The sequence below is a fragment of the Asterias amurensis genome, chromosome 12 (genome assembly GCF_032118995.1).
Source record: "Asterias amurensis chromosome 12, ASM3211899v1".
NCBI classification, from domain to species: Eukaryota; Metazoa; Echinodermata; class Asteroidea; order Forcipulatida; family Asteriidae; genus Asterias; species Asterias amurensis.
The window spans coordinates 1,080,036-1,099,839 of NC_092659.1; the positions used below are offsets into that span (position 1 = coordinate 1,080,036).

Below are 19,804 nucleotides of genomic sequence, written 5' to 3' on the forward strand. Positions count from 1 at the left end.
CGTGAATGACTTCTTGATTGGCTTTCAAGTGACAGCAGTGAGTTGCGAGAGGAGATTTAGCGAGGATTTTCTCAAACACTTAGTAGAACGGTATCATAACATGCCGAATATCTCGATATGTTTACAAGACCGAGGGTGATGTTTGAATATCCTCCCTTAGTTACCCAGAAATCCAGGTGCCTTTTTAAAATGACACACGACATATCTAGAGGATATGGGATGATTTGTAACCACGGTTACAAGGCATGTCTTTTAGTTCTCCTGGAATTTCGGAGAAGTTAAGATAAACATTGCAAATGTGTGGTCATACAGTTTTTGTGAAGAAAATTTTTGGTTCTTTCCTGAATTTCGATAAATTCAACCAAAATGGCATTGAATTTGAACCTTTTCACCGGCGCAGAAATTCCCCTTTGAATGTACAGACCCATTTATTTTTAATGTCCGATGACGTCATGTTTTAGATTTCATTCTGAAATAGTATAAAATAAAATGGCATTCTGTGAAATTTTAATGGAGTTTTGACACTTGCACTTTCCCTCCACTTTCAAGAGAACTGTTTATCTATTGGAAAATAAATGCAACACAAAACTAGATTTGCTAATTCAAAGCTACTGCCTGATCATTAAAGAAATCACCAGAAATCCTGAGCCTACAAAAGCAATTTCACAGATTGGAACCTCTGACAATAAGCTGATATAATTTCATTATTCTCCAATTGCCCGTCCAAATCCATCTAGCCCCGCCCCTAAGTCTAAACCGGTCTACAATACTATTCAATTACTCCATCATCATCCAGACGCAGGGCACCGGTCAACCCCCCCCCCCCCCTTTATCATCCCAAGTGGATTTTACGATCATTCTACAATTCCACATCAATTCGATCAAGGATTGCGGCACAAGTATTAAGGTATTGATTCCGTTATTATCACGGCTGAATTGACAGCATTTACGAAACCAAAACGACGAGTCTTTGTTAGCTGTTTTGTTTTCATTGTAGTCCCCCGTGGTACCTCGTGATTGATCCGTAGGGGTGTTATTTCAACGATGGCGGCACGCTCTAATTGGTCCTTGTCGGGACCCGTTCAAAGAAGATTTGATCAACTGCCGACAACTGCCCTACAATATGTTTGGTGGAGACGCTTGAGGGCAGATATATAATATGAACCTGTGTATAATTCAGCGTTTCAAAACAAGAAAAGAATTGGCTGAACGGAGGAATTCTTACAGTTCAGCCCATAAATAATTGAAAATCATGTACCCGAAGAGACGATATTTTCTTATAACTTAACGCTACAATAAGATAGCATCAACTTGAGGTTTGTATATATTAAGCGTACGCCTGCATAAGTAATTGAGAGACATACACTAGAGTTACATCCAATGTTTTCCTGTATTTTTCTTCAGATAGACGCTTTTATTTTCGGCCAAACATCTTTTGGCAGTCATGTAGATGTACCTAAAAATAACTAAAGAATGTGGTCTTTACATTGCAGCTAATTATAAGTTTTACAAATTAATTTATTAAATTAATGCTTGTTTTCAACCTTCACAGCAAAAAGTTCAAAGAAAAATGTTGATGAAAATAAGTCTTTTTACAACCAAATTGTTGGTTAATTTGTTTACTAAAAGAAAGAAAGATAAGTAAACTTCAGACAGTTGAATTTTAAGATTTGTCATCTGTAAATTCTGTCCCTAATTGCACATCATATAATATTTCCTGTTGGCTGAGAGTTTATTATTATTTCATTTATTTAGTTGTTTTTTAACTTATTTTTTGAGGACAGGGGGGGGGGGTTGGAGAAAATACAATATAATGACTAAAAATTCCAATTAAGTTAATCCCGCTAAAAAAAGCATCATGGGAACATTCATCAAAATTCGATAGGATCTATGGAAACATCATTTTAACAATATATGTGGATGACCCTAACCAGCAAACACAGCTTCCAGCTTCAGACCCAGGCATTATTTCCTGTTTTCTGATTCAGCATAACTGTTATCGTGAATAATTAAAATATCACACTTCGCTTGTAACTAATCGGATTTTTATACGGAAGTCTACGATTTATTCATAACATTTGTCTCCAAGTTTCTCATAAATCATCTCCAAATACTATCGCTGATGTTTTATTTTGACAGATCACTAAATAAAGAGAGTGACAAATTGTGACATACTTAAAAGCAGGGTATCGGGCCTGATATCTCACGGGCAACGAAGGCGATTTCCTCCATGGCCCTTGGTCATTGCCTTATAGTGCCCATGAAAGGCTCCAGAAGAAATTAACAATTTCCTTCAGGGTGCCCTTTACCAAGGAGAAAACGCCTTGGTGCCCTTGCCCTTTCAAAAACTAAACATACAGGCCTGAGGGTTTACTTTCAGTTATTGCCAAAGACCACTATTCTCACTTGGTGTATCCAAACAATAACATATGCATAAAATAACAAACCTATGAAAATTTGGACTCAATTGGTCATCGAGGTTGCAAGAAAATAATGACAGAAAAGCAACCCTTGTTGCATAGAATGGTGTGCTTTTGGATGCATGAGAAAGGCTGATAAAACCTTTCTCGGATTCAACAGTTGGGGTGAAAATCACCTTCTCAACTAAAACTACATTACTTCAAAGGGTGTCATTTCTGACAAAGGTTTGATAGCTACAACAGCTCTCCAGTACTCTTTACCGAGTAAGTTTTACGGTCATTAATTTTTTGAGTAATTACTAAAGGTACACTATCCTTTTTAATCAAAGCTACTGCGAGAAAGGAATCAATTTTAGATGGAGTTATTTGTCTACGAGCGACAGGCATTTACAAAGGTTCTGTCATTTTGTAATATTTTGTTTCCTCACCCTTTAAAATCTTGACACCTTCTGTACAGGTGCACGGTGAACAGGGAGGAGGACATCAAAGGATGGACACCAAAGCAATTAGGGTATCAAAATGGTCAGTTAAGAATTAATATTTTTAACGAACTTTCCTCATATAGGCAAGGGCGACTCTTTGGCTAAGAAGAGGGGGGGGGGAGGGAAGGGTTTGATTTGCCAGCCAGAAATTTTACACCCGTGTAAAATTTCTTGTAACTGTAGATAATTTGTAGTACCAATTTCTCATACAGCTACTGATGTAAAGTGCTTTTTACTTTTTATTTGCGACTTTTTTCTTCTCGTTAACCTCCCCCCCCCCTTCCAGTGGTATGTCACATACAGGTACATAAATACCAGATTAAACAACCAACCAAGAATCTGAGAAATACACCCTTCCACTGTTCTCAGAATAATGCGCATGTTCAGAACTACGTACACAATGGAAATTTACCCGGTAAGTCTGCTGCTACCTAGCGTTGGAAAGTCTCCCATTTTTCCTTAATTTAAATTATGTCTTTAATTAGCTCTACTTATAATTTCATGTATACTTTGTTGACAATTAGAAGCAAACCTAAGTACCAGATATCTCAACATTTCCTAACTAACTCCCAAATGAATAAAATAAAAATAAAACATTCAATAAACAGATTCAAAAGACTAAATTAATTTGTCTGTGATTTAGAAAAAGTTCATGTACACCCGCTGTTGACAATTAGGGGCTTAACTAAGTACCCAAAATCTCATCATTTCCCTTCCAACTCCCAAATAAAAAAATAATAATAAAAAATTCAATATAAAAAAAAATCAAAAGACTAAATTAATTTCCCTTGACTTAGAAATAGGTCAGACTCCATTAATTCCATTTCTTAAATAAACTTGTGCCACGCCTGAGGGTTAAAGCGACATAATACGCTCTATTAATTACCTCCACCACCATCCCCTTACCCCAAGGGGTTGTGAATCCCGACATTAGCACACCACCATGCCTTCATATCCTTCATCCAATAAAGCCTCATTAATTTGACTAAGGCGTACAGTACCACCTCCCACAGACAGAGGAGTGCTAAGGCCAAACAAAAATAAAAACATGTTAAGCGTCCCTACCCACTTCCTTTTTAGAGGCTGAGTCCTTTTTAAATTACATTTTTTGTAATTTTATTAAACGATTGAAAATAGAAATGGTAACGATCACAGTGATTTTTTAATTAAAAAACAAATAGCCCAGCTGTTTACCTTAAAAAATAGGTCAGACAACCATTAAAGAAAAAAGGCCCTCCTTCCTTCCTTTTTTTTTCAAAAAGGGAGGATGCTAAACATGCTTTTTTATTTGGATTAATACTTGATTTTCCAGCGCGGTGTTAACGTGCTTGAAAAATTAAATGAGCTTTTAGTGCATGACCTAGACTAGTGCGAAGACTCCTAACTACTGGGTCAGGAAATTGTTTTTCTCATATCTCTAAAACAAGTCATCTTAAAGGGAAAGTTTACCTTTGGTTGTTGGAACCGTTTGATTGTTTTAAGCCTATCTTTGTATGGAAAAAAACAACATACAAATGAACCTGAGTTTAGATAAGAGTCTGATAAAAAAAATTGATGTAACCTGGGGTATATTTCACAAAGAGTTAGGACTAGTCTTATCTCGAGTTAGGAAGAATTACTCGTCTTTGGACTAGCTATACGTTTTTGATATCTCTTAGGACTAGTCTTTAGTTAGGACTAGTTCTAACTCTTTGTGAAATCGACCCCTGTACACGTATGTAATGAATAAACCAAAGAGGGCACTGTGACTTGTGTTAACTGCTACATAAAATGCCTCAGTTGTTCCTTAAAAAATTCATTACTTGATACTAGAATTGCAAAGGTAGTGGGTTTGAATCCCACCCGAGTAATAAGCCTGTGATTTTTTCATAAGACATTTGGGGAAGTACTGAGTATACAGTGCTACACACATCGGTGTATATGGGTAAAAACAAAACGAATATTCTTTATCCCGGACACAAATTTAAAATTCTTAGCATGTTAAGTCAAACTTTTTTGCAATGAAATCAAATTGCTGGATGAAATTGTTTCCAATGATTTTGATCACTGATCTCAATAGATCACTCTTCATTTGTAATATGAACTACATGTAATTCATTTAAAAGCATTCATAACGTTGACTGTCTACACCTCAGTTACTCCCCTTCCCGCGTCCTTGTATATTGTTTGAGTTTGCAATTGTAATTATTCCAGATATCTGAAGCGTCCTGATGCAAGTGGGTAACGTTGATTACCAAATTAGGCCAAATGTTTAGAGAACACATGTTCAAACTTGTAGAACAGGTAATGCGATGATGTCTTTCCTTTGTGGCCATAGCAACATGTCGTCCTAGCAACAGACATGTGGTCTTGCAACTTCCGAAATAATTTTTACACATGACATGTTCGGAGCCACAACACGAAATCAGCGAGAATAAAAAAAATCTCCTCTTAATGCAGGGGTTAGCGTCTTTCAAACAAAATTAAATCAATATTTTGATTTTGGCGGGGCTTCTGTGCCGAACATGTCAAATGGAGAAGAAATAGGAAGCTAGGTTGGAATTGGGGTCACTGGAGCGTAGTTGTATGTCTTATCCCATCGTCGTCCCATCAATAGGAAGGGTGGGGGGGGGGGGGGGCTAAGAGAAGAGATTCCATCACTTGAGATGGACAATCTACAGGCATCTTTGGGTACACCTTCAATGAAATCAGTAATTCTTGTCAACCATGAAGGAATCGCAGAGAGGCAAGTAGGCAGACATTGGCGCCGCATTGTCTCCGTCGACAAGCAACACTGACACGGCAACTGCCTTAGATGGATTTAATTCTCAACGACCCTTTTCCCTCGCTCTCCCTGTGTTTATCCTTCTATCACAAACGCTACTCTTTTTTCTCTTTCTTTATTTTACGTCACCACCGTCCCATTGATATTTATTCATATTGCTCGTATGTTCTCCTCTCTTCCTTGCTCCGTCCGTCCATCTATCAATGGATGGCATCTTAATGTCCTCATCTCAGTTGCCAACCCTCGGGAGCTCTTCTTAACTCTTTGTTTCTCCGTATGTTTAAGCCTGGAGGGTCTAAGTTACACACTGCTTTTCTTAGGGTTAGATATCTCTTAATGGCTCTCAATTGCTACTTGCAATTTCAAAATGCAAAGAATTTGGCATTAATCTACATACGTGTCTTTTCTTCGGCTCTTTCTTTGAGGGTGTATGAACCTTTTTCAAGGCAAACAGACCCTGACACTTTTTATGAGAGGATCTGGTGAAGTTGCTTGATCACAATTTCATATTGTTGTACAGTTTTGGCCCCTCAACAAACCCCCTGATCCTCAGAAGGTTGTGCAGGCCTTGTGCTAAAGATCTCTTAAAGGAGCCCACGGGGTTCGTAAACTGTGCATTTTACTTGCCTTGCCCCTCCAAGGAAGTTTCAGTAGCCAGGATTCTAAACAAGTATTGTCATAAGTGTATCTTATTGATGTATTAATGGTGACGATCAAAACCAGTTTTATTACAATCACAAGCTCTAAAATATTCTTACACTTAAACGTTAAAACAAAAATTGAAGAAACAAATTCAGGTTGCATTAGGAACTTTTTTAAAAGCTCACAGGGCAAATTGAGATCAATCTTCTCTTACTCTTCGTGCTTGTTCCAGAATGTGAAACTGTGTATAGGTTACAGGTATATGTAGATAGGTTCTTCTTATTTTGATTATGGTATTGTAACAAATTTTCTTGTCCAGCAAAGGTTTTGATCTACGACCCTGTAGTCTTGTAGATTCTCTGGACCTGCAATGTACAACAGGCTAGTGTGAAGGGTGAACCCCCATGTTAGTGAATGTAATAATTTTCATAACTTTTTGTTGTTTTGTTTTTTGCTGTTATGTCGACCATTTTTGTTCCCCGAATGTCAATATATTACTGGGATGGACTTTGTCTTCCCAGAAGCGATCATGTGTACCTACAGTATGTCTACATCCTTCATGCAGCGGTTCGTGCCTTAGACACGTCAGACAAGTGTTATCTTCACTTCTCAAGGAATGTTACATACGCAGAACGCGCTTAACATTGAGGGCACAGAAACTCAAAAACTACATAAGAGAAAACCTCATCATGCAGTCTCATCATGTACTACACCTTCTTGAGAATATTAAGGCGACTCATAAGAAAACAGCGTCAGGGGATCAACTTTTGGAGGAAACGCCGAGATTTTGAAAGCTTTAAGATTCTCTGAAGAGGTGTAAAAATGGACAAGAAAGTCCCATGAGAGTGGAAGGGGGGAATCTGGAGAGGACAACCAACGCTGGAAGAAAGGATTTGTACCATTGGGGAGGGCTGACAAATAAAAAAAACCATCACAATAAAGTCCTTGAACACAGTTATTGGTCGTCATAAATTCAAGATGTTGGCATGAGTACTAATTCACGATACAATAATTCATGGACATCTTGTGGCGGAACGGTTAAGTTCTAGCTTCAAGCGCATTTACAAAGAGAGAAATGTTACACAGGGGATTTAATCTGTTAGGATGTTTTGAAACTGACCTCATGTACATAGACCAGCAACAATGCCAGGTTTGGCGTTTCATATATGAAAGGGCAACGCCATTTTAAGGCCTGTATGCTTTGTTTTTGAAAGGGCAAGGGCACTTACATGTAGGCATTTTGCTATGAGGAAATTGTAAATTCAAATTCGATTTGGAGCATTTTAAGGGCACCAAGGCAATGACCAGGGAGCATGGAGGCAATCACCTCCGTTGCCTCCGTGAAGTATCAAGCCTGTGACCTCTTAGAGTATGCAACAATGCCAGTTTTGGAATTTCATCTTTGAGAGGGTAAAGCCATTTTCATTCTGCAAAGGGCACTTCCATTGGAAAATGTTAAAATCAATGGGAAACTTTGAGAAGGCACCAAGGCCAAGACAAGTGCAATGGAGGCCAAGGACTCCTTGTTATTCGAGGCATACATTGCTTCATCTGGTTTTGATAAAAAATAACCCAGAAATGTTTAATAATACAAACAAACTGCCACAGATGAGCAACAACCGACAAAAAACATTATTTCTTTTTCTTATACATGAAAAAGTAGCATAATGGTTGGTTATCTTGACCAAACAACCTCTCCAATTACAAAATATTGATGGTAAATAATTAAGAGGTTCTTCAAAAAAATACCAACAAACTAACACTGGAGACCAATGAGTGACAAAAACATTATTTCCTTTTCTTATAAAAAAAGAAAAGTAGCACACTGATGCTTATCACTGTGCATCTCTACATAACCACAGTCTTGCCTCACCAACCCCCCCCCCATTGTAATCTTATCTTTCGTTAGTCCATGAACGATGGAATATGAACTCACTTCTAGGAACAGCCCCGGAAAAGGTCAAGTCTGGTCCTGAATGGTAATGTTGTAACCCCGGGCAATGTAACATAATCACTGGTTCATCATTCACATCACCCCAAGGATGTCAATACAGGACTGAATAATTACAACGAGGGTAGAGAGAAGAGAGATGAGGTGCATGAGGTCCGAAGAGGGTTCCAGAGGTTGAGCGGAAGTTTGTCGTGAATAAACCACAGAAAAATCTCTCACAGACTGCTTTAAAACCTATAAGATTTACTTGTATTAAGGGTGTTAGGCGAGACTACATGGCCATGGAAACCCAAGGATGTCATTCTGATCATAACTTCTTTTAATACTGTCACGAATAAACCAAAGAAAAGCCTCTCACAGACTGCTTTGAAACATGACGAGTTTTACTTAAGAAAATAGAATTAGCTGTTGGAAACTGCTTACCAACCCCAAAAGAACCTATGGTATAAATGCAAAAGATCTTCTTGTTGTCAAACAATCCCATTCCCTCTCACACCCCCCCCCACCCGTTTCATTTAGCCTTCAAGAAAGACTCGTGTTAGGGTCGAAATGTCAGTCCATTAACTTTGTTCTGCAGGATTTACTTAATAAGCGAGTTATGTTTTCATGATTATATTTCATTAAGGTCGTCATGAACAAACTTGTACACCAATCAGCCGGTCCCTTGTTTGAATCGTAGAACTTTTCTCAGGGAAAGAAAACAAGTTGACTACATACCTGTGGAAGTACAGTCTTGGTAAGTCCGGGATCCAGTGCCTGCAAGTAAAGTAGTAAATCCATCTTAAGTAAACAGTCTACGATCAGAAAGAGTCTCAAGCTAGAAAACTATTAGCCAGGCTTTTGACGACGGCTCAGGCAGACGACCAATCGGCTGATTCTAAAAAAAAAGCAGGATATGTACGGCCAATTGGTGATAAAGGATGCAGAGCATGGAGCACGGCTGAATGGATGGATGGGTCTGGAACCAGACTGATTGCATTGGATGCTATGGTACTTTCGTCTCCAAGCATGGCACAAGGACTGCACTTTATAAGTTTAAGTTTCTTGTGCATCCATTTAGCAACTTTTTATTTCAAATAACTCTTTTTTCTTTTTAGATTTTGAAAAAGATAAGTAGTCAGATTAGTAAAAATGTTGACGATGTTTTCTAAACCTTTAACAAAATTTTGTAAATTATGCAAATAAATGCAAACGTCAGCAACACCAACACTAAGCTATTTTAAAAGTAATGCACATTTTTATCAGAAATCTGGAATTACACAGAAGCCACGAAGGCCACATGACCTCTCTTGCCCATAGTCTTGGCCGTGGTTCCCCTGGTCGCGGCCTTGATGCCTCTTCCAAAGTTTCCCAAATACTGTTAAGATTTTCCAATGGAAGTGCCCTTTGAAAAATGAAAATGGCCTTGCCCCTCCTGAAGGTGTAGTTCCATTTAGGCTTGTATTAATTTGCTTTCTCTCACATAAACCATACTTTGTAAATCACTTTCACGTTTTTTCCGACAACTAAAACCTGAATTCGCCTCCTTGTCAACAATTTGATTTATATCGAATCTGACAAACAATTTTTTCTAGACAATTAAGGAAAGATGGTAATTTTTCTGGCTCATTGGTAATGCAACCCTTGCCCTGTTTTTATCCAAACTGAGAGTCCACGAAGAGAATGAAGCTGGCGACAGGTTGTCGTCACAGTTGCCTGGACGACCAACCCTTTCAAACCACAAACATTATCACATTCAATGCGGGGATTCAGTTGAAATGTATGGAGTTCAAACTATGGATTCTTGTGCCATAAGGGGGTTAATGCAGTACTTTGAATGCAAGGAGTTTCAATTAAGAGTATTTTTTATTGCACTGGATGGCCCCAAATCTCATTCCATTATTCTTGATAATCTGTAAATGAAACTCATATTTGTTTTTCTTTTGTTTTTGACTTGGAAAAAAACCAAAACAGGGTAATTATTTCACAAGTAATGACTTAAAGGTAGGGTCATACTGTGATAATGACGTTGAACAAAAAGATAAGTGTTGATCTTTTTTAAGCTTACTTGTTACAAAGATGGTGACCGTGGTAGTAAGCATCCTTGGAAATTATTCATCTGAAATGCTGAGCTTAGTGTGGTTTAGAGTCCCGGTCATGATACTTGTGTCCTAAAGTAAGACAATTAACCATTCATGCTTCGTCCTTCAGATGGGATGTAAAGCTGTAGTTCTAGTGTGTTGTGTAATGCATGTAAAAGAACCCAGTGTACTTATCATTAAAAGAGGGGGATCGCCCCGATGTTTCTGGTTTAACTTGCAGCTTATTGAGCCACAGCACCTTGAAACCCATAGTGCTACATAAAGGAATAGGACAGGGGTCGATTTCACAAAGAGTTAGGACTAGTCCTAACTTAGGACTGGTCCTAGGAGATCTACAACACATGTGACTAGTCCTAAGTTAGGACGCGTAACTCGTCCTAACTCGAGATAAGACTAGTCCTAACTCTTTGTGAAATCCACCCCAGGTCTCATACTTCAAAGCGTAGCCCCACATATACTTTGCAGGAAGAACACTTGAGTACTTTGACACGCCCCTAGAGGTGTAAGAACCTATTATTATCATCATTTTTTTCCAAACATAGGCCTGTACCTTCCCTTTAAAGACCTAAGAACCACTCAGATGAAGTTTTTCAATATCTTGAAAACATCTTGAGACAAAACTACCCAGAATGTGACTTTATCTTGCCACCTCAGGGATGACAAGTAATGCGAGAGCTGAGGCTATTTACCGACAAGTGTCAACTTTCAAGCCCGATAGAAACGAGTCTTGCCTCTATGAAAGAAAAAAATCAATAGCGAAAAAATCAAATAGAAATTTATCAAAAGAGCAGAATATAAGTTTTCAGTGCTTGAGATACAGGGCGATGAATGTCATATCACACTGATGGATGGATGGATCTAAAAAATGACACAAATTATCCTGAAGTTTCATCATAACTCATTGAACTTCGAGGGTTTCAAACAATAGTTTGAAAAATAAATTGAAGCCAAAATTGGGCAGGGTGCTCATTTTACAACCAAATTTGTTGTTCAATTGTTCAGGGAAATAGAATTGAAGCCTAGTTTATTAGTCTAGTCTTTTCCCCCAATTTTAAAAAGGAAAAGAAAAAAAGATTAAACAACTTGAATCCAAAATGGTGAAGGATGCTCATTTGGATTTTGGAAGAGGCAGACCAAAAGAACCATGAATACTATTCAAACGGAAAACAAAAAAAATATGTCTAGGTGACTGCCTCTAGCAGTCTTTTTCTTCAATCTTTAAAATTAAAATAAATAATAAAAAAATCAACAAATGGTTCAAGTATAACTACCTAAAGTTCCCTTTTTTTTTCACAAGAGATTTACGCTTAAACAATCACTTAATTTCAATTCAAATTCTTTATACATTTATTCAGATTCAGGCAGCTCGTATTTAACCTTCACTTCGTATCTCCGGATGAAATAATCACCGTCTCTAACTATCCGCTGGCTCAAATTCTTCTCAATCTGAGATCACCGAAGCGGAAGACGTTTCCGGTCTCCGTCCTACACCCAACCTTATTCATACAGACGACCAACAAAAAATCATCACATAGTGACAGGCACCCACATGGGGATATATAAATCAATGGGGTCTCTGTTACTTTGGCGCCGTACTAATTTAGAGCATTCAAGGATGTGGTTGTCGTGCCGATAGTTTCAGCGAGATGAGATGGTTTCTAAGGTGGAGAATGTCACAGGCAAAGTTTCTTTTCTTCCTCAATGTCAGGGACAGACTCTTAAGGCCGAGGTCAGAAGACACATTTTCTGGAAACTGACGGCGGTAATTTCAATTCATCACGTCATTAAAAATATTGCTTTTTAATATATGAGCGAGGTAACTTGTGATAAACCACATTTTTTTCTGTTTAGTAAGGATTTTACAATAGAAATCTTTTCCCACATAATTCACAATGTTTTTGAAACATACACATATTTTTGATTCATGTATTTTGACACACATGTAGTTCATCGGTTTAATTGTAGAGTAAAATTATCTACATGTACACCGAAGAAAACACATTCTATATACTCTAAAAAGTAAGCATTATTATTATTAATATTTTATACGCCATTGACGGGCCAACACCAAACTCACTTCCCTCGGGACTGCGATCCGGTGTAAAATTTGCGACCTGTTAATTACCCCACTTGCCCCCTCCCTCCAAATAAAAATGTCTTGTTACGCCAAACTGAACATTGGGCAGAGTAGAGTGAGTGAGTGGGTGGCAGCATTGAGGTCAGATTAAGATAAATATTCCCTTTAACATCTTAAATAATATCCAAGCATGTCAGCGTATAAACCACGTCCTTGACAGTACTACCCGGTTCATGAATAACATGAATGACATATGTCCGTATGGAATTGTGTATTTCAGCTTTTGTTTAAAGGTATGATTATAATATAAAGGATTGGTAAATATTCAAAAGCCTATGGACACGTTTGGTAATTGTCAAAGACCAGTATTCTCACTTGGTGTATCCCAACATATGCATAAAATAATAAACCTGTGAAAATTTGGACTCAAAAGTTCAAGAAAATGATGAAAGAAAAAACAACACCCTTGTTGTACAAAATAGTGTGCTTTCAGATAGTAATAAAAGGCTTCTGGCCAGAAGTCTTTTATTATTTAAGTGAGAACTTACCTCTTTCTAAAAAACTACAGTACTTCAGAGGGAGTCGTTTCTCACAATGTTTTATATTATCAACAGCTCTCTGTTGCTCTTTACCAAGTAAGGTTTGTTATGCTAAATACATTTTTAGGAATTACCAAACATGTACAGTGCTATTATGAAGTTCATACTTGAAACAGTTTTTCTGTGAAATGTTTCTTCTGAAAGGAAGTCACCTTCATGAAAACTTCATCCAGTCAGCTAAAATTTTAGGGCAATGTATTGTACATGCTGAAAATTGTGCAAGGTTTATATTTTCTTCTGACTCACACAACGGGTTAAGCCCAAATTTTCCCAGGTTTGGTACATCATAAATAAGGGGTTAATCACACTAAACATCAGCACAGTCTGTGACTATTTTGGTGTAAATTTGTAAATGCTGCGGCCAATGACGCACTTGCCAATTGGTAGACGCTGTCACTTTGCTTTTTATTATTTGTATTAATAAGCAATAAATTATTATTGCAATTAACCTTTATCATAAATGCAAACATGTTTCTGTTAGCACTGTGTACAATAATAGCTCACAATACAAATTTAAATGGCAACAAGGCAATAAATTACAAATTTTTTAAACATATAAATCGTGACAAACAATTACTAAAAAAATTGTTTTATTATTCGTAAGCATATACTCTTATGTTTGAAAGAAAAAGAAATTCTATTTCCAGGTGACTTTAAAAGATTTGGGTACTTTTTCAAAATATTCACAGATTTACATTAAACTTACAGGGTTTGAAGATAAAGGTAGTAGAAAGCTTCCCTTTAATAACATATTACTTACTGAGGTGCTGTAGTTTTTGAGAAATGAGTAAAAGAAGTCACAAAATAATTTTTATCTCAGTGAGACGAAAATTATTTTAGCATTTAAAAACCTATTAACCAGTTATGATATTATACCATAACATACCATAACTGGTTAGCTAAAACTGAGACGAACATTATTTTTAGAATTGTTTTACTCATTTCTCAAAAACTACAGCACCTCAGTAAGTAATATTTTCAGGGAAGCTTTCTACTATCATTATCTTCAAACCCTGTAAGTTTAATGTAAATCTGCAGACATTGTGTTTTGTGTTAGAAAAAAAGTACATGACCCTTTAAACTGTACTTTTTGATGATGACATGTGGAAATAAACATTGCTCTGAATATTCTCAACATGCATAAAATAACAAATCTGTGAACATTTGAGCTTACTTAGTCGTAGAAGTTGCAAGAAAATTGTGAAAGATAAAACACCCTTCGTGCCATAATGTGTGTGCTTGCAGATGCCTCATTAAAGGCTTCAGGCCTGAGGTCTTTTATACTTGAGTGAGAATTTACCTCTTTCTCAAGAACTACACGTAGTTACTTCAACAGCTCTTCATTAGCCTACTCATTACTAAGTAAGTTTTTATGTTAACAATTATTTTGAGTATTTACCAGTAGTGTCCAGCGCCTTTAACGAAGGTCACACGACCACCCTTGACCATGACATACACAAATATTGAGTCCTCAAAAAACAGATACTTGTGACAGAACATGTAGTACTGCCTCACATGTTGTGCACTGAGTCTGCACGAGTATGGTAGTTTGTTGCCTACCAGAAAAGTCCTTAAAATTCTTGTTGTAAATAAAGGTCACACGACCTCCCTTGACCATGAAACAGACAAAAATATGAGTTCTCAAAAAACAGATACTTGTGACAGAACATGTAGTACTGCCTCACATGTTGTGCACTGAGTCTGCACGAGTATGGTAGTTTGTTGCCTACCAGAAAAGTCCTTAAAATGTACAAGGTCACTCTTGTTGTAAATAAAGGTCACACGACCTCCCTTGACCATGAAACAGACAAAAATATGAGTTCTCAAAAAACAGATACTTGTGACAGAACATGTAGTACTGCCTCACATGTTAAGCACTGAGTCTGCACAAGTATGGTAGTTTGTTGCCTACCAGAAAAGTCCTTAAAATGTACAAGGTCACTCTTGTTGTAAATAAAGGTCACACGACCTCCCTTGACCATGAAACAGACACAAATATTGAGTTCTCAAAAAACAGATACTCAGATGGCAACATCGTCTCCGCCTCACATATTGTGCACTGAGCCTGCATGACTAAAAACGCCCATAATTTAATAATGAGATAGAGTTTTAGCTAGGTGTTGCTGAGGATAGATGGGCAGTGAGGTGACTGTACTTTTCCATTCCTGACATTTGTGTCCATTGCGTGTTCATCAATGATTATCCTTGGGGGTTTATTGGTCGTTAATGAGACATCAAAGAAGAGGTATTTACATCATGAGTGGTGTTCGATACAGAAATGACAAGTTCAACGATGATGCTCGCTGGGAATTATAAAAATTTAAAAAATTCAAATGAGAAATTGACAATGTGTTTCATTAGTGATCCATGGTGCTTATTGAGTCTGCATATATTAGTACAATGCCTTAAGGGATTTGCATAATGTTAAATACATGCATAATGTGCAATTAAAGTTATTAGAATGCATATTGGTGCATTGTTGCAAATTATTATAAATATTGGAATGCATATGTGGTTGCCTTGTCAAATATTGGAATGCATATGTGGTTGCCTTGTCGCAGAATAATTTGTTGTTGTTGTGCATGTTGGTTCACTGTTGTACGTAGAATGGTACATATATTTGAATGCATGTAGGTTGGTGCATTGTCACAGGATACACGCGTGATCTCACGGTGAAATCTGGACTATTTGTGTGGCAATGCACACACAAAATGCATTTAGTATTTGTTTTACATATAAGACACGCATTGATTCATGTCAAAAAATATCCAAACGTCTGAAGGCTGTTCTTGGTTTCTTCCTAGAATGATCTTTCATCATTAAATAATCAATGGGTTCTCAAATATCGCCGCCTCCTCATCCCTCGTTGATGTATGGAGAATCTTTAAGACACTCTTATCAAGGTTGTGTTGCACGTAATCAGTAAACAAATACCCGAGTTTGAGTTGTTAAATCATCGGAACATATTTTGCGACGGAGTGATGAAGGCTCTTCTATTTTTCTTTCAAGAATGGTCTTCATCAGTAAAAAGTCATCGCTACCTCCTTATTCCTTGTTGATGTATGGAGAACCTTTCAAAGGGTTTGGGTTCTTTTGTAGGACACAGATTCACATCAAACTTACACGGTTTGAAGATAGGGATGATAGAAAGCTTCCCTGAAACTTTGTTCTATTTGTCAGTCCGTTCGTTCTTATTCCCGTTTATTGTCTGTCCCCAGGCATCCCTACATAAGCCTCGGCTTCCAGATGATGCCTCCATACTCTACTTATTTATTTTTCTCACCCTCATTAAATAGCTTTGTTTATTGGTTATTCCTTAAAAACATTGTTTGTACTCTGTTTTCATGAAGTATGGAAATAAATATCAGTTTGAATTGAATTGAAAAAAACTTCTACAGGTAAATTATATGCCCCATATTACATAGGCCTTACATCTTCATTCAGAGTGAGTAGGGATTCATGTCATGACCATGATCTACAAAAGGTATCAAAACCTAAAAGGCACGAGATGCCGAGAACAAACACAGTATACATCTCAAAGGTCTCAAACGTCTTGCAAGTGACAGAGTGCAAAAGCAGTCTGTACCATGTCTACATCCAACCATCAGCATCTTGTTAACACTGTAATATAATTCTCTCACGCAGTCAGGGTATGGTGATTGCAATGGTCATTATTAAAAGAGAGTCTGGCCACAGTTTAAGAGTCCAAACTGCAAACTTCCACCTGCTCTGGCTCCACATTACGCTAGAGTAGACGCTTAAAGGGGCAGCCCCACGTCTTGATTATAGTTTAGTAGAGCCACTCCAAAGGCTGAACAATGTTTGTGAGGGTTTGCTTTAAAGAGAGATAGGTATAAGTTGGTAATCACTCTTAAAATTAATCGCAATAACAACAATTGTTGAGTTATGTGGTTGTAAAAAGCCACTCCAAAGGCTGAACAATGTTTGTGAGGGTTTGCTTTAAAGAGAATTAGGTATAAGTTGGTAATCACTCTTAAAATTAATCGCAATAACAACAATTGTTGAGTTATGTGGTTGTAAAAAGGTATGAGTTTTTTTGCAAAGAAATTTGGTTCTCAGATTGTTTATTCCTATTAAAGCAATTGCACAACATCGGTTAACAGTATTGTCCAAAGGCCCACACTTTATGTATCACAATTTATATATATAAAATAACAAACCTGTGTAAATTTAGGCTCAATCGGTCATCGGAGTCAGGAGAAAATAACGGGAAAACCCACTCGTGTCATGACATGTGCTTTAAATAAATCCGTTATTCTCGATATCGAGAAATGATAACTTACCATTACCTTCTGTAAACCCTGTAAATTATTTGTAAATCTGTGAACTTTTTTTGTTTTTTTCTGTACCGAAAGGGTCCAATGGCTTTAAGGTTAGTTTATTGTATATCTCCATTTATATAGGATTAAAACAACCCAACCATTCCTAAAACCGTTCCAATAGTCTCGCTTAAAGCACTGGTTGTTTAATGTTCAGCGTGCCATTTCAACTCTTGGGAAAAATGAAAATTTATGTTTATTTCCGGTATGGCCTGAGATTAAACACACAATGGTTGGCCCAAGTTAAGCCGGTTATTTCAATCAATAGGTAAAACAAAGAATTAATCAAATGTCATTGGAATAATTCAATTTAAACCATTGATTTTAAATCTGCAGATTCTACCAATCCATACTAAATACTCACACATACAAATTATGCAGATGGTGTGTGAACAATAATGTCACACAAGACGATTTACAGGCAACCAGTTCCAGGCAATCTCCATGAAAAAAAGCCGTTTACATTTCAATGTTCATGTATTTTTCTTGAAAAATGACTCCTGTGCTACCAAAGTGATCATGCAGCATGCACTGCAGTTGGTTGCCTCCAAGTTGCCTGCAAAAGTTGCCTTGTGTGACCATATGGTGTGACAAGGCCCTTAGTGGATAAAGTAAAGTGTGATGTTACACTACAAATCTATCATGGCGTTATTCTTATCTTGAAGTGAGTCTTAGTGCTTTGTGAAATCCCTACCAAATGCCTCCATTTCCTAATTTATTGATTGCCTTATTTGTTAATTCATTTATCTACTTACATATATTTACATAATTTATGTAATAATGTTGTGGTCTCTTGATTGTTTTTGTGTGTGTTTTGGGGTTATTAAAAACATTTCAGCCTATATTAATGCCCCCCGCCCCCTCAAAATAAAAAAATAAAAAATCATTCCGAAGACCTGCTTTGGCCAGACATCCCAAAATTTGGGCCCAGAATGCCAGAGAGTTTTGCAAAATCCTGAGGAGAACCCTGACCTGAAAGGTTTAAATTTTAAAAAGGCAGGCATGTACATACAGTGTTTTATGTGGGCACTATACAAAATGTACATTATGTTTGTACACGATCTGAAACTGTCCGCAGCCTTCATGAGAGGTATAAGTTGCACACTGCACAGTCATGACTATGCCGGAGGGTTTAATGAATAATTTCATCAAATGAGAAAATTATTCGTGGGTAGCCATATTTATAATTTCATTTTGCACATTGATGAAAAATGCAATGCTCAATGCTTGCTCGGAGACTTTCTGACCCATTGTTATATCAGACATTTAGATAAAAGATGTAGAAATATAGAAAAATGTAAAAGCAAATGAGAAGATTTTTCACGCATATGTAAGCCATAAGCGCAAAGCCAAAACATAGCCACAGTTTTTAACAATGTGACACAAATATTTTGAAAGTAGCGTACAATTTGTTGGAAACACAGCAACCAACCATGGGTTGTATTTTCTTTTAATTAAAAGTTTGCAGACATGTTGAATTTGGACGCAACATCTGTACACAACTGAAGGTTTTACTAACATTCGTCTGTCCATGCCAACCAGCATGGTTTATCAACTATAGAAAGGTCTAGTATAATAATAATAATAGCAGTATTTATAAGCAATAACTTGCTCAAAGGCGCTATATATATAAAAAGGTAAGAACACAATACATTAATAAAAGCTAAACAATGCTAACAAGAGAAGAAAATTGGACTTTGCTAAGGTCGAAACGTCAGGCAATTATTGCAATTCATGCAAAAGCGTCAGGCAATTAATGCGAAACAATTTTGCATTTATACCATCTTTAGGTCCTTTTGGTTGTTAAGTCTTTTGTTTTGCAACAGCTAATTCTATTTTCTCAAGAATTGTTTTTATACAAGTTAAACCAGGTAAAACTTTGAGAAAAAGTACAGAAGCATTGAGAAAGATCTGAACCAAGTTTCACTGGTTATTTCAAAGAAAGGGCACAAATGCAATGACTAAATTGCTATTCACACGACAGCAATGGGGTCCATTGCTTAATTTTTAGCATGGTTGTAAAATGTAGCAATGTTTGACAGGATTTCGCAAGAGAACTTGGACAGAAGAAAAAATGGTTGTCCTTTCACAATTGGGTTTATTTTGTAAAATTTTACAACAGGCTACAATTTAGCAAGGGACCCTTGCTAAAGTACTCTTTCGTGTGAAAGGACTATTAGAGCATGGAGGAATTAGGCCTCCATGAAGAGTTGAAGCCATATAACCCCAGAGACATGAAGCACGCATCATCTCTCGGTAAAACCTAACGATTATCCCTCAATCAACCTCCCCCCCCTCTCTCGGCCTCGATACACAGCCTTCTACAAGACAAGGTTAACCGAATCTCCCACACTTGACTTTCCTAATTGGTAATCATGCAATAACTTTATGATAATCCGGTTGGTAAACGAAGGCCGCTATTACAACTGCGGCGCCACCTCAAGGTCA

The 19,804-nt window shown here is 37.2% G+C and overlaps 1 protein-coding gene and 1 long non-coding RNA gene across 4 annotated transcripts in view; one reads left to right on the top strand and one right to left on the bottom strand.

The window, feature by feature from the left end:
* The window catches only part of LOC139945042 (uncharacterized), a 38,073-nt gene extending 34,785 nt beyond the window's left edge, over window positions 1–3,288 (top strand). Inside the window, exons 2-3 of the long non-coding RNA XR_011787045.1 lie at window positions 2,878–2,942; window positions 3,189–3,288. This is a non-coding gene — a long non-coding RNA (uncharacterized lncRNA). The remainder of the gene's footprint in view (window positions 1–2,877; window positions 2,943–3,188) is intronic.
* LOC139945037 (uncharacterized) overlaps window positions 1–19,804 on the bottom strand; it is a 95,918-nt gene that overhangs the window by 66,728 nt on the left and 9,386 nt on the right. For all 3 annotated transcript variants that reach the window (XM_071942289.1, XM_071942288.1, XM_071942291.1), the window contains exon 3: window positions 8,977–9,015. In XM_071942289.1, the coding sequence (XP_071798390.1) occupies window positions 8,977–9,015 (39 nt within the window). The remainder of the gene's footprint in view (window positions 1–8,976; window positions 9,016–19,804) is intronic.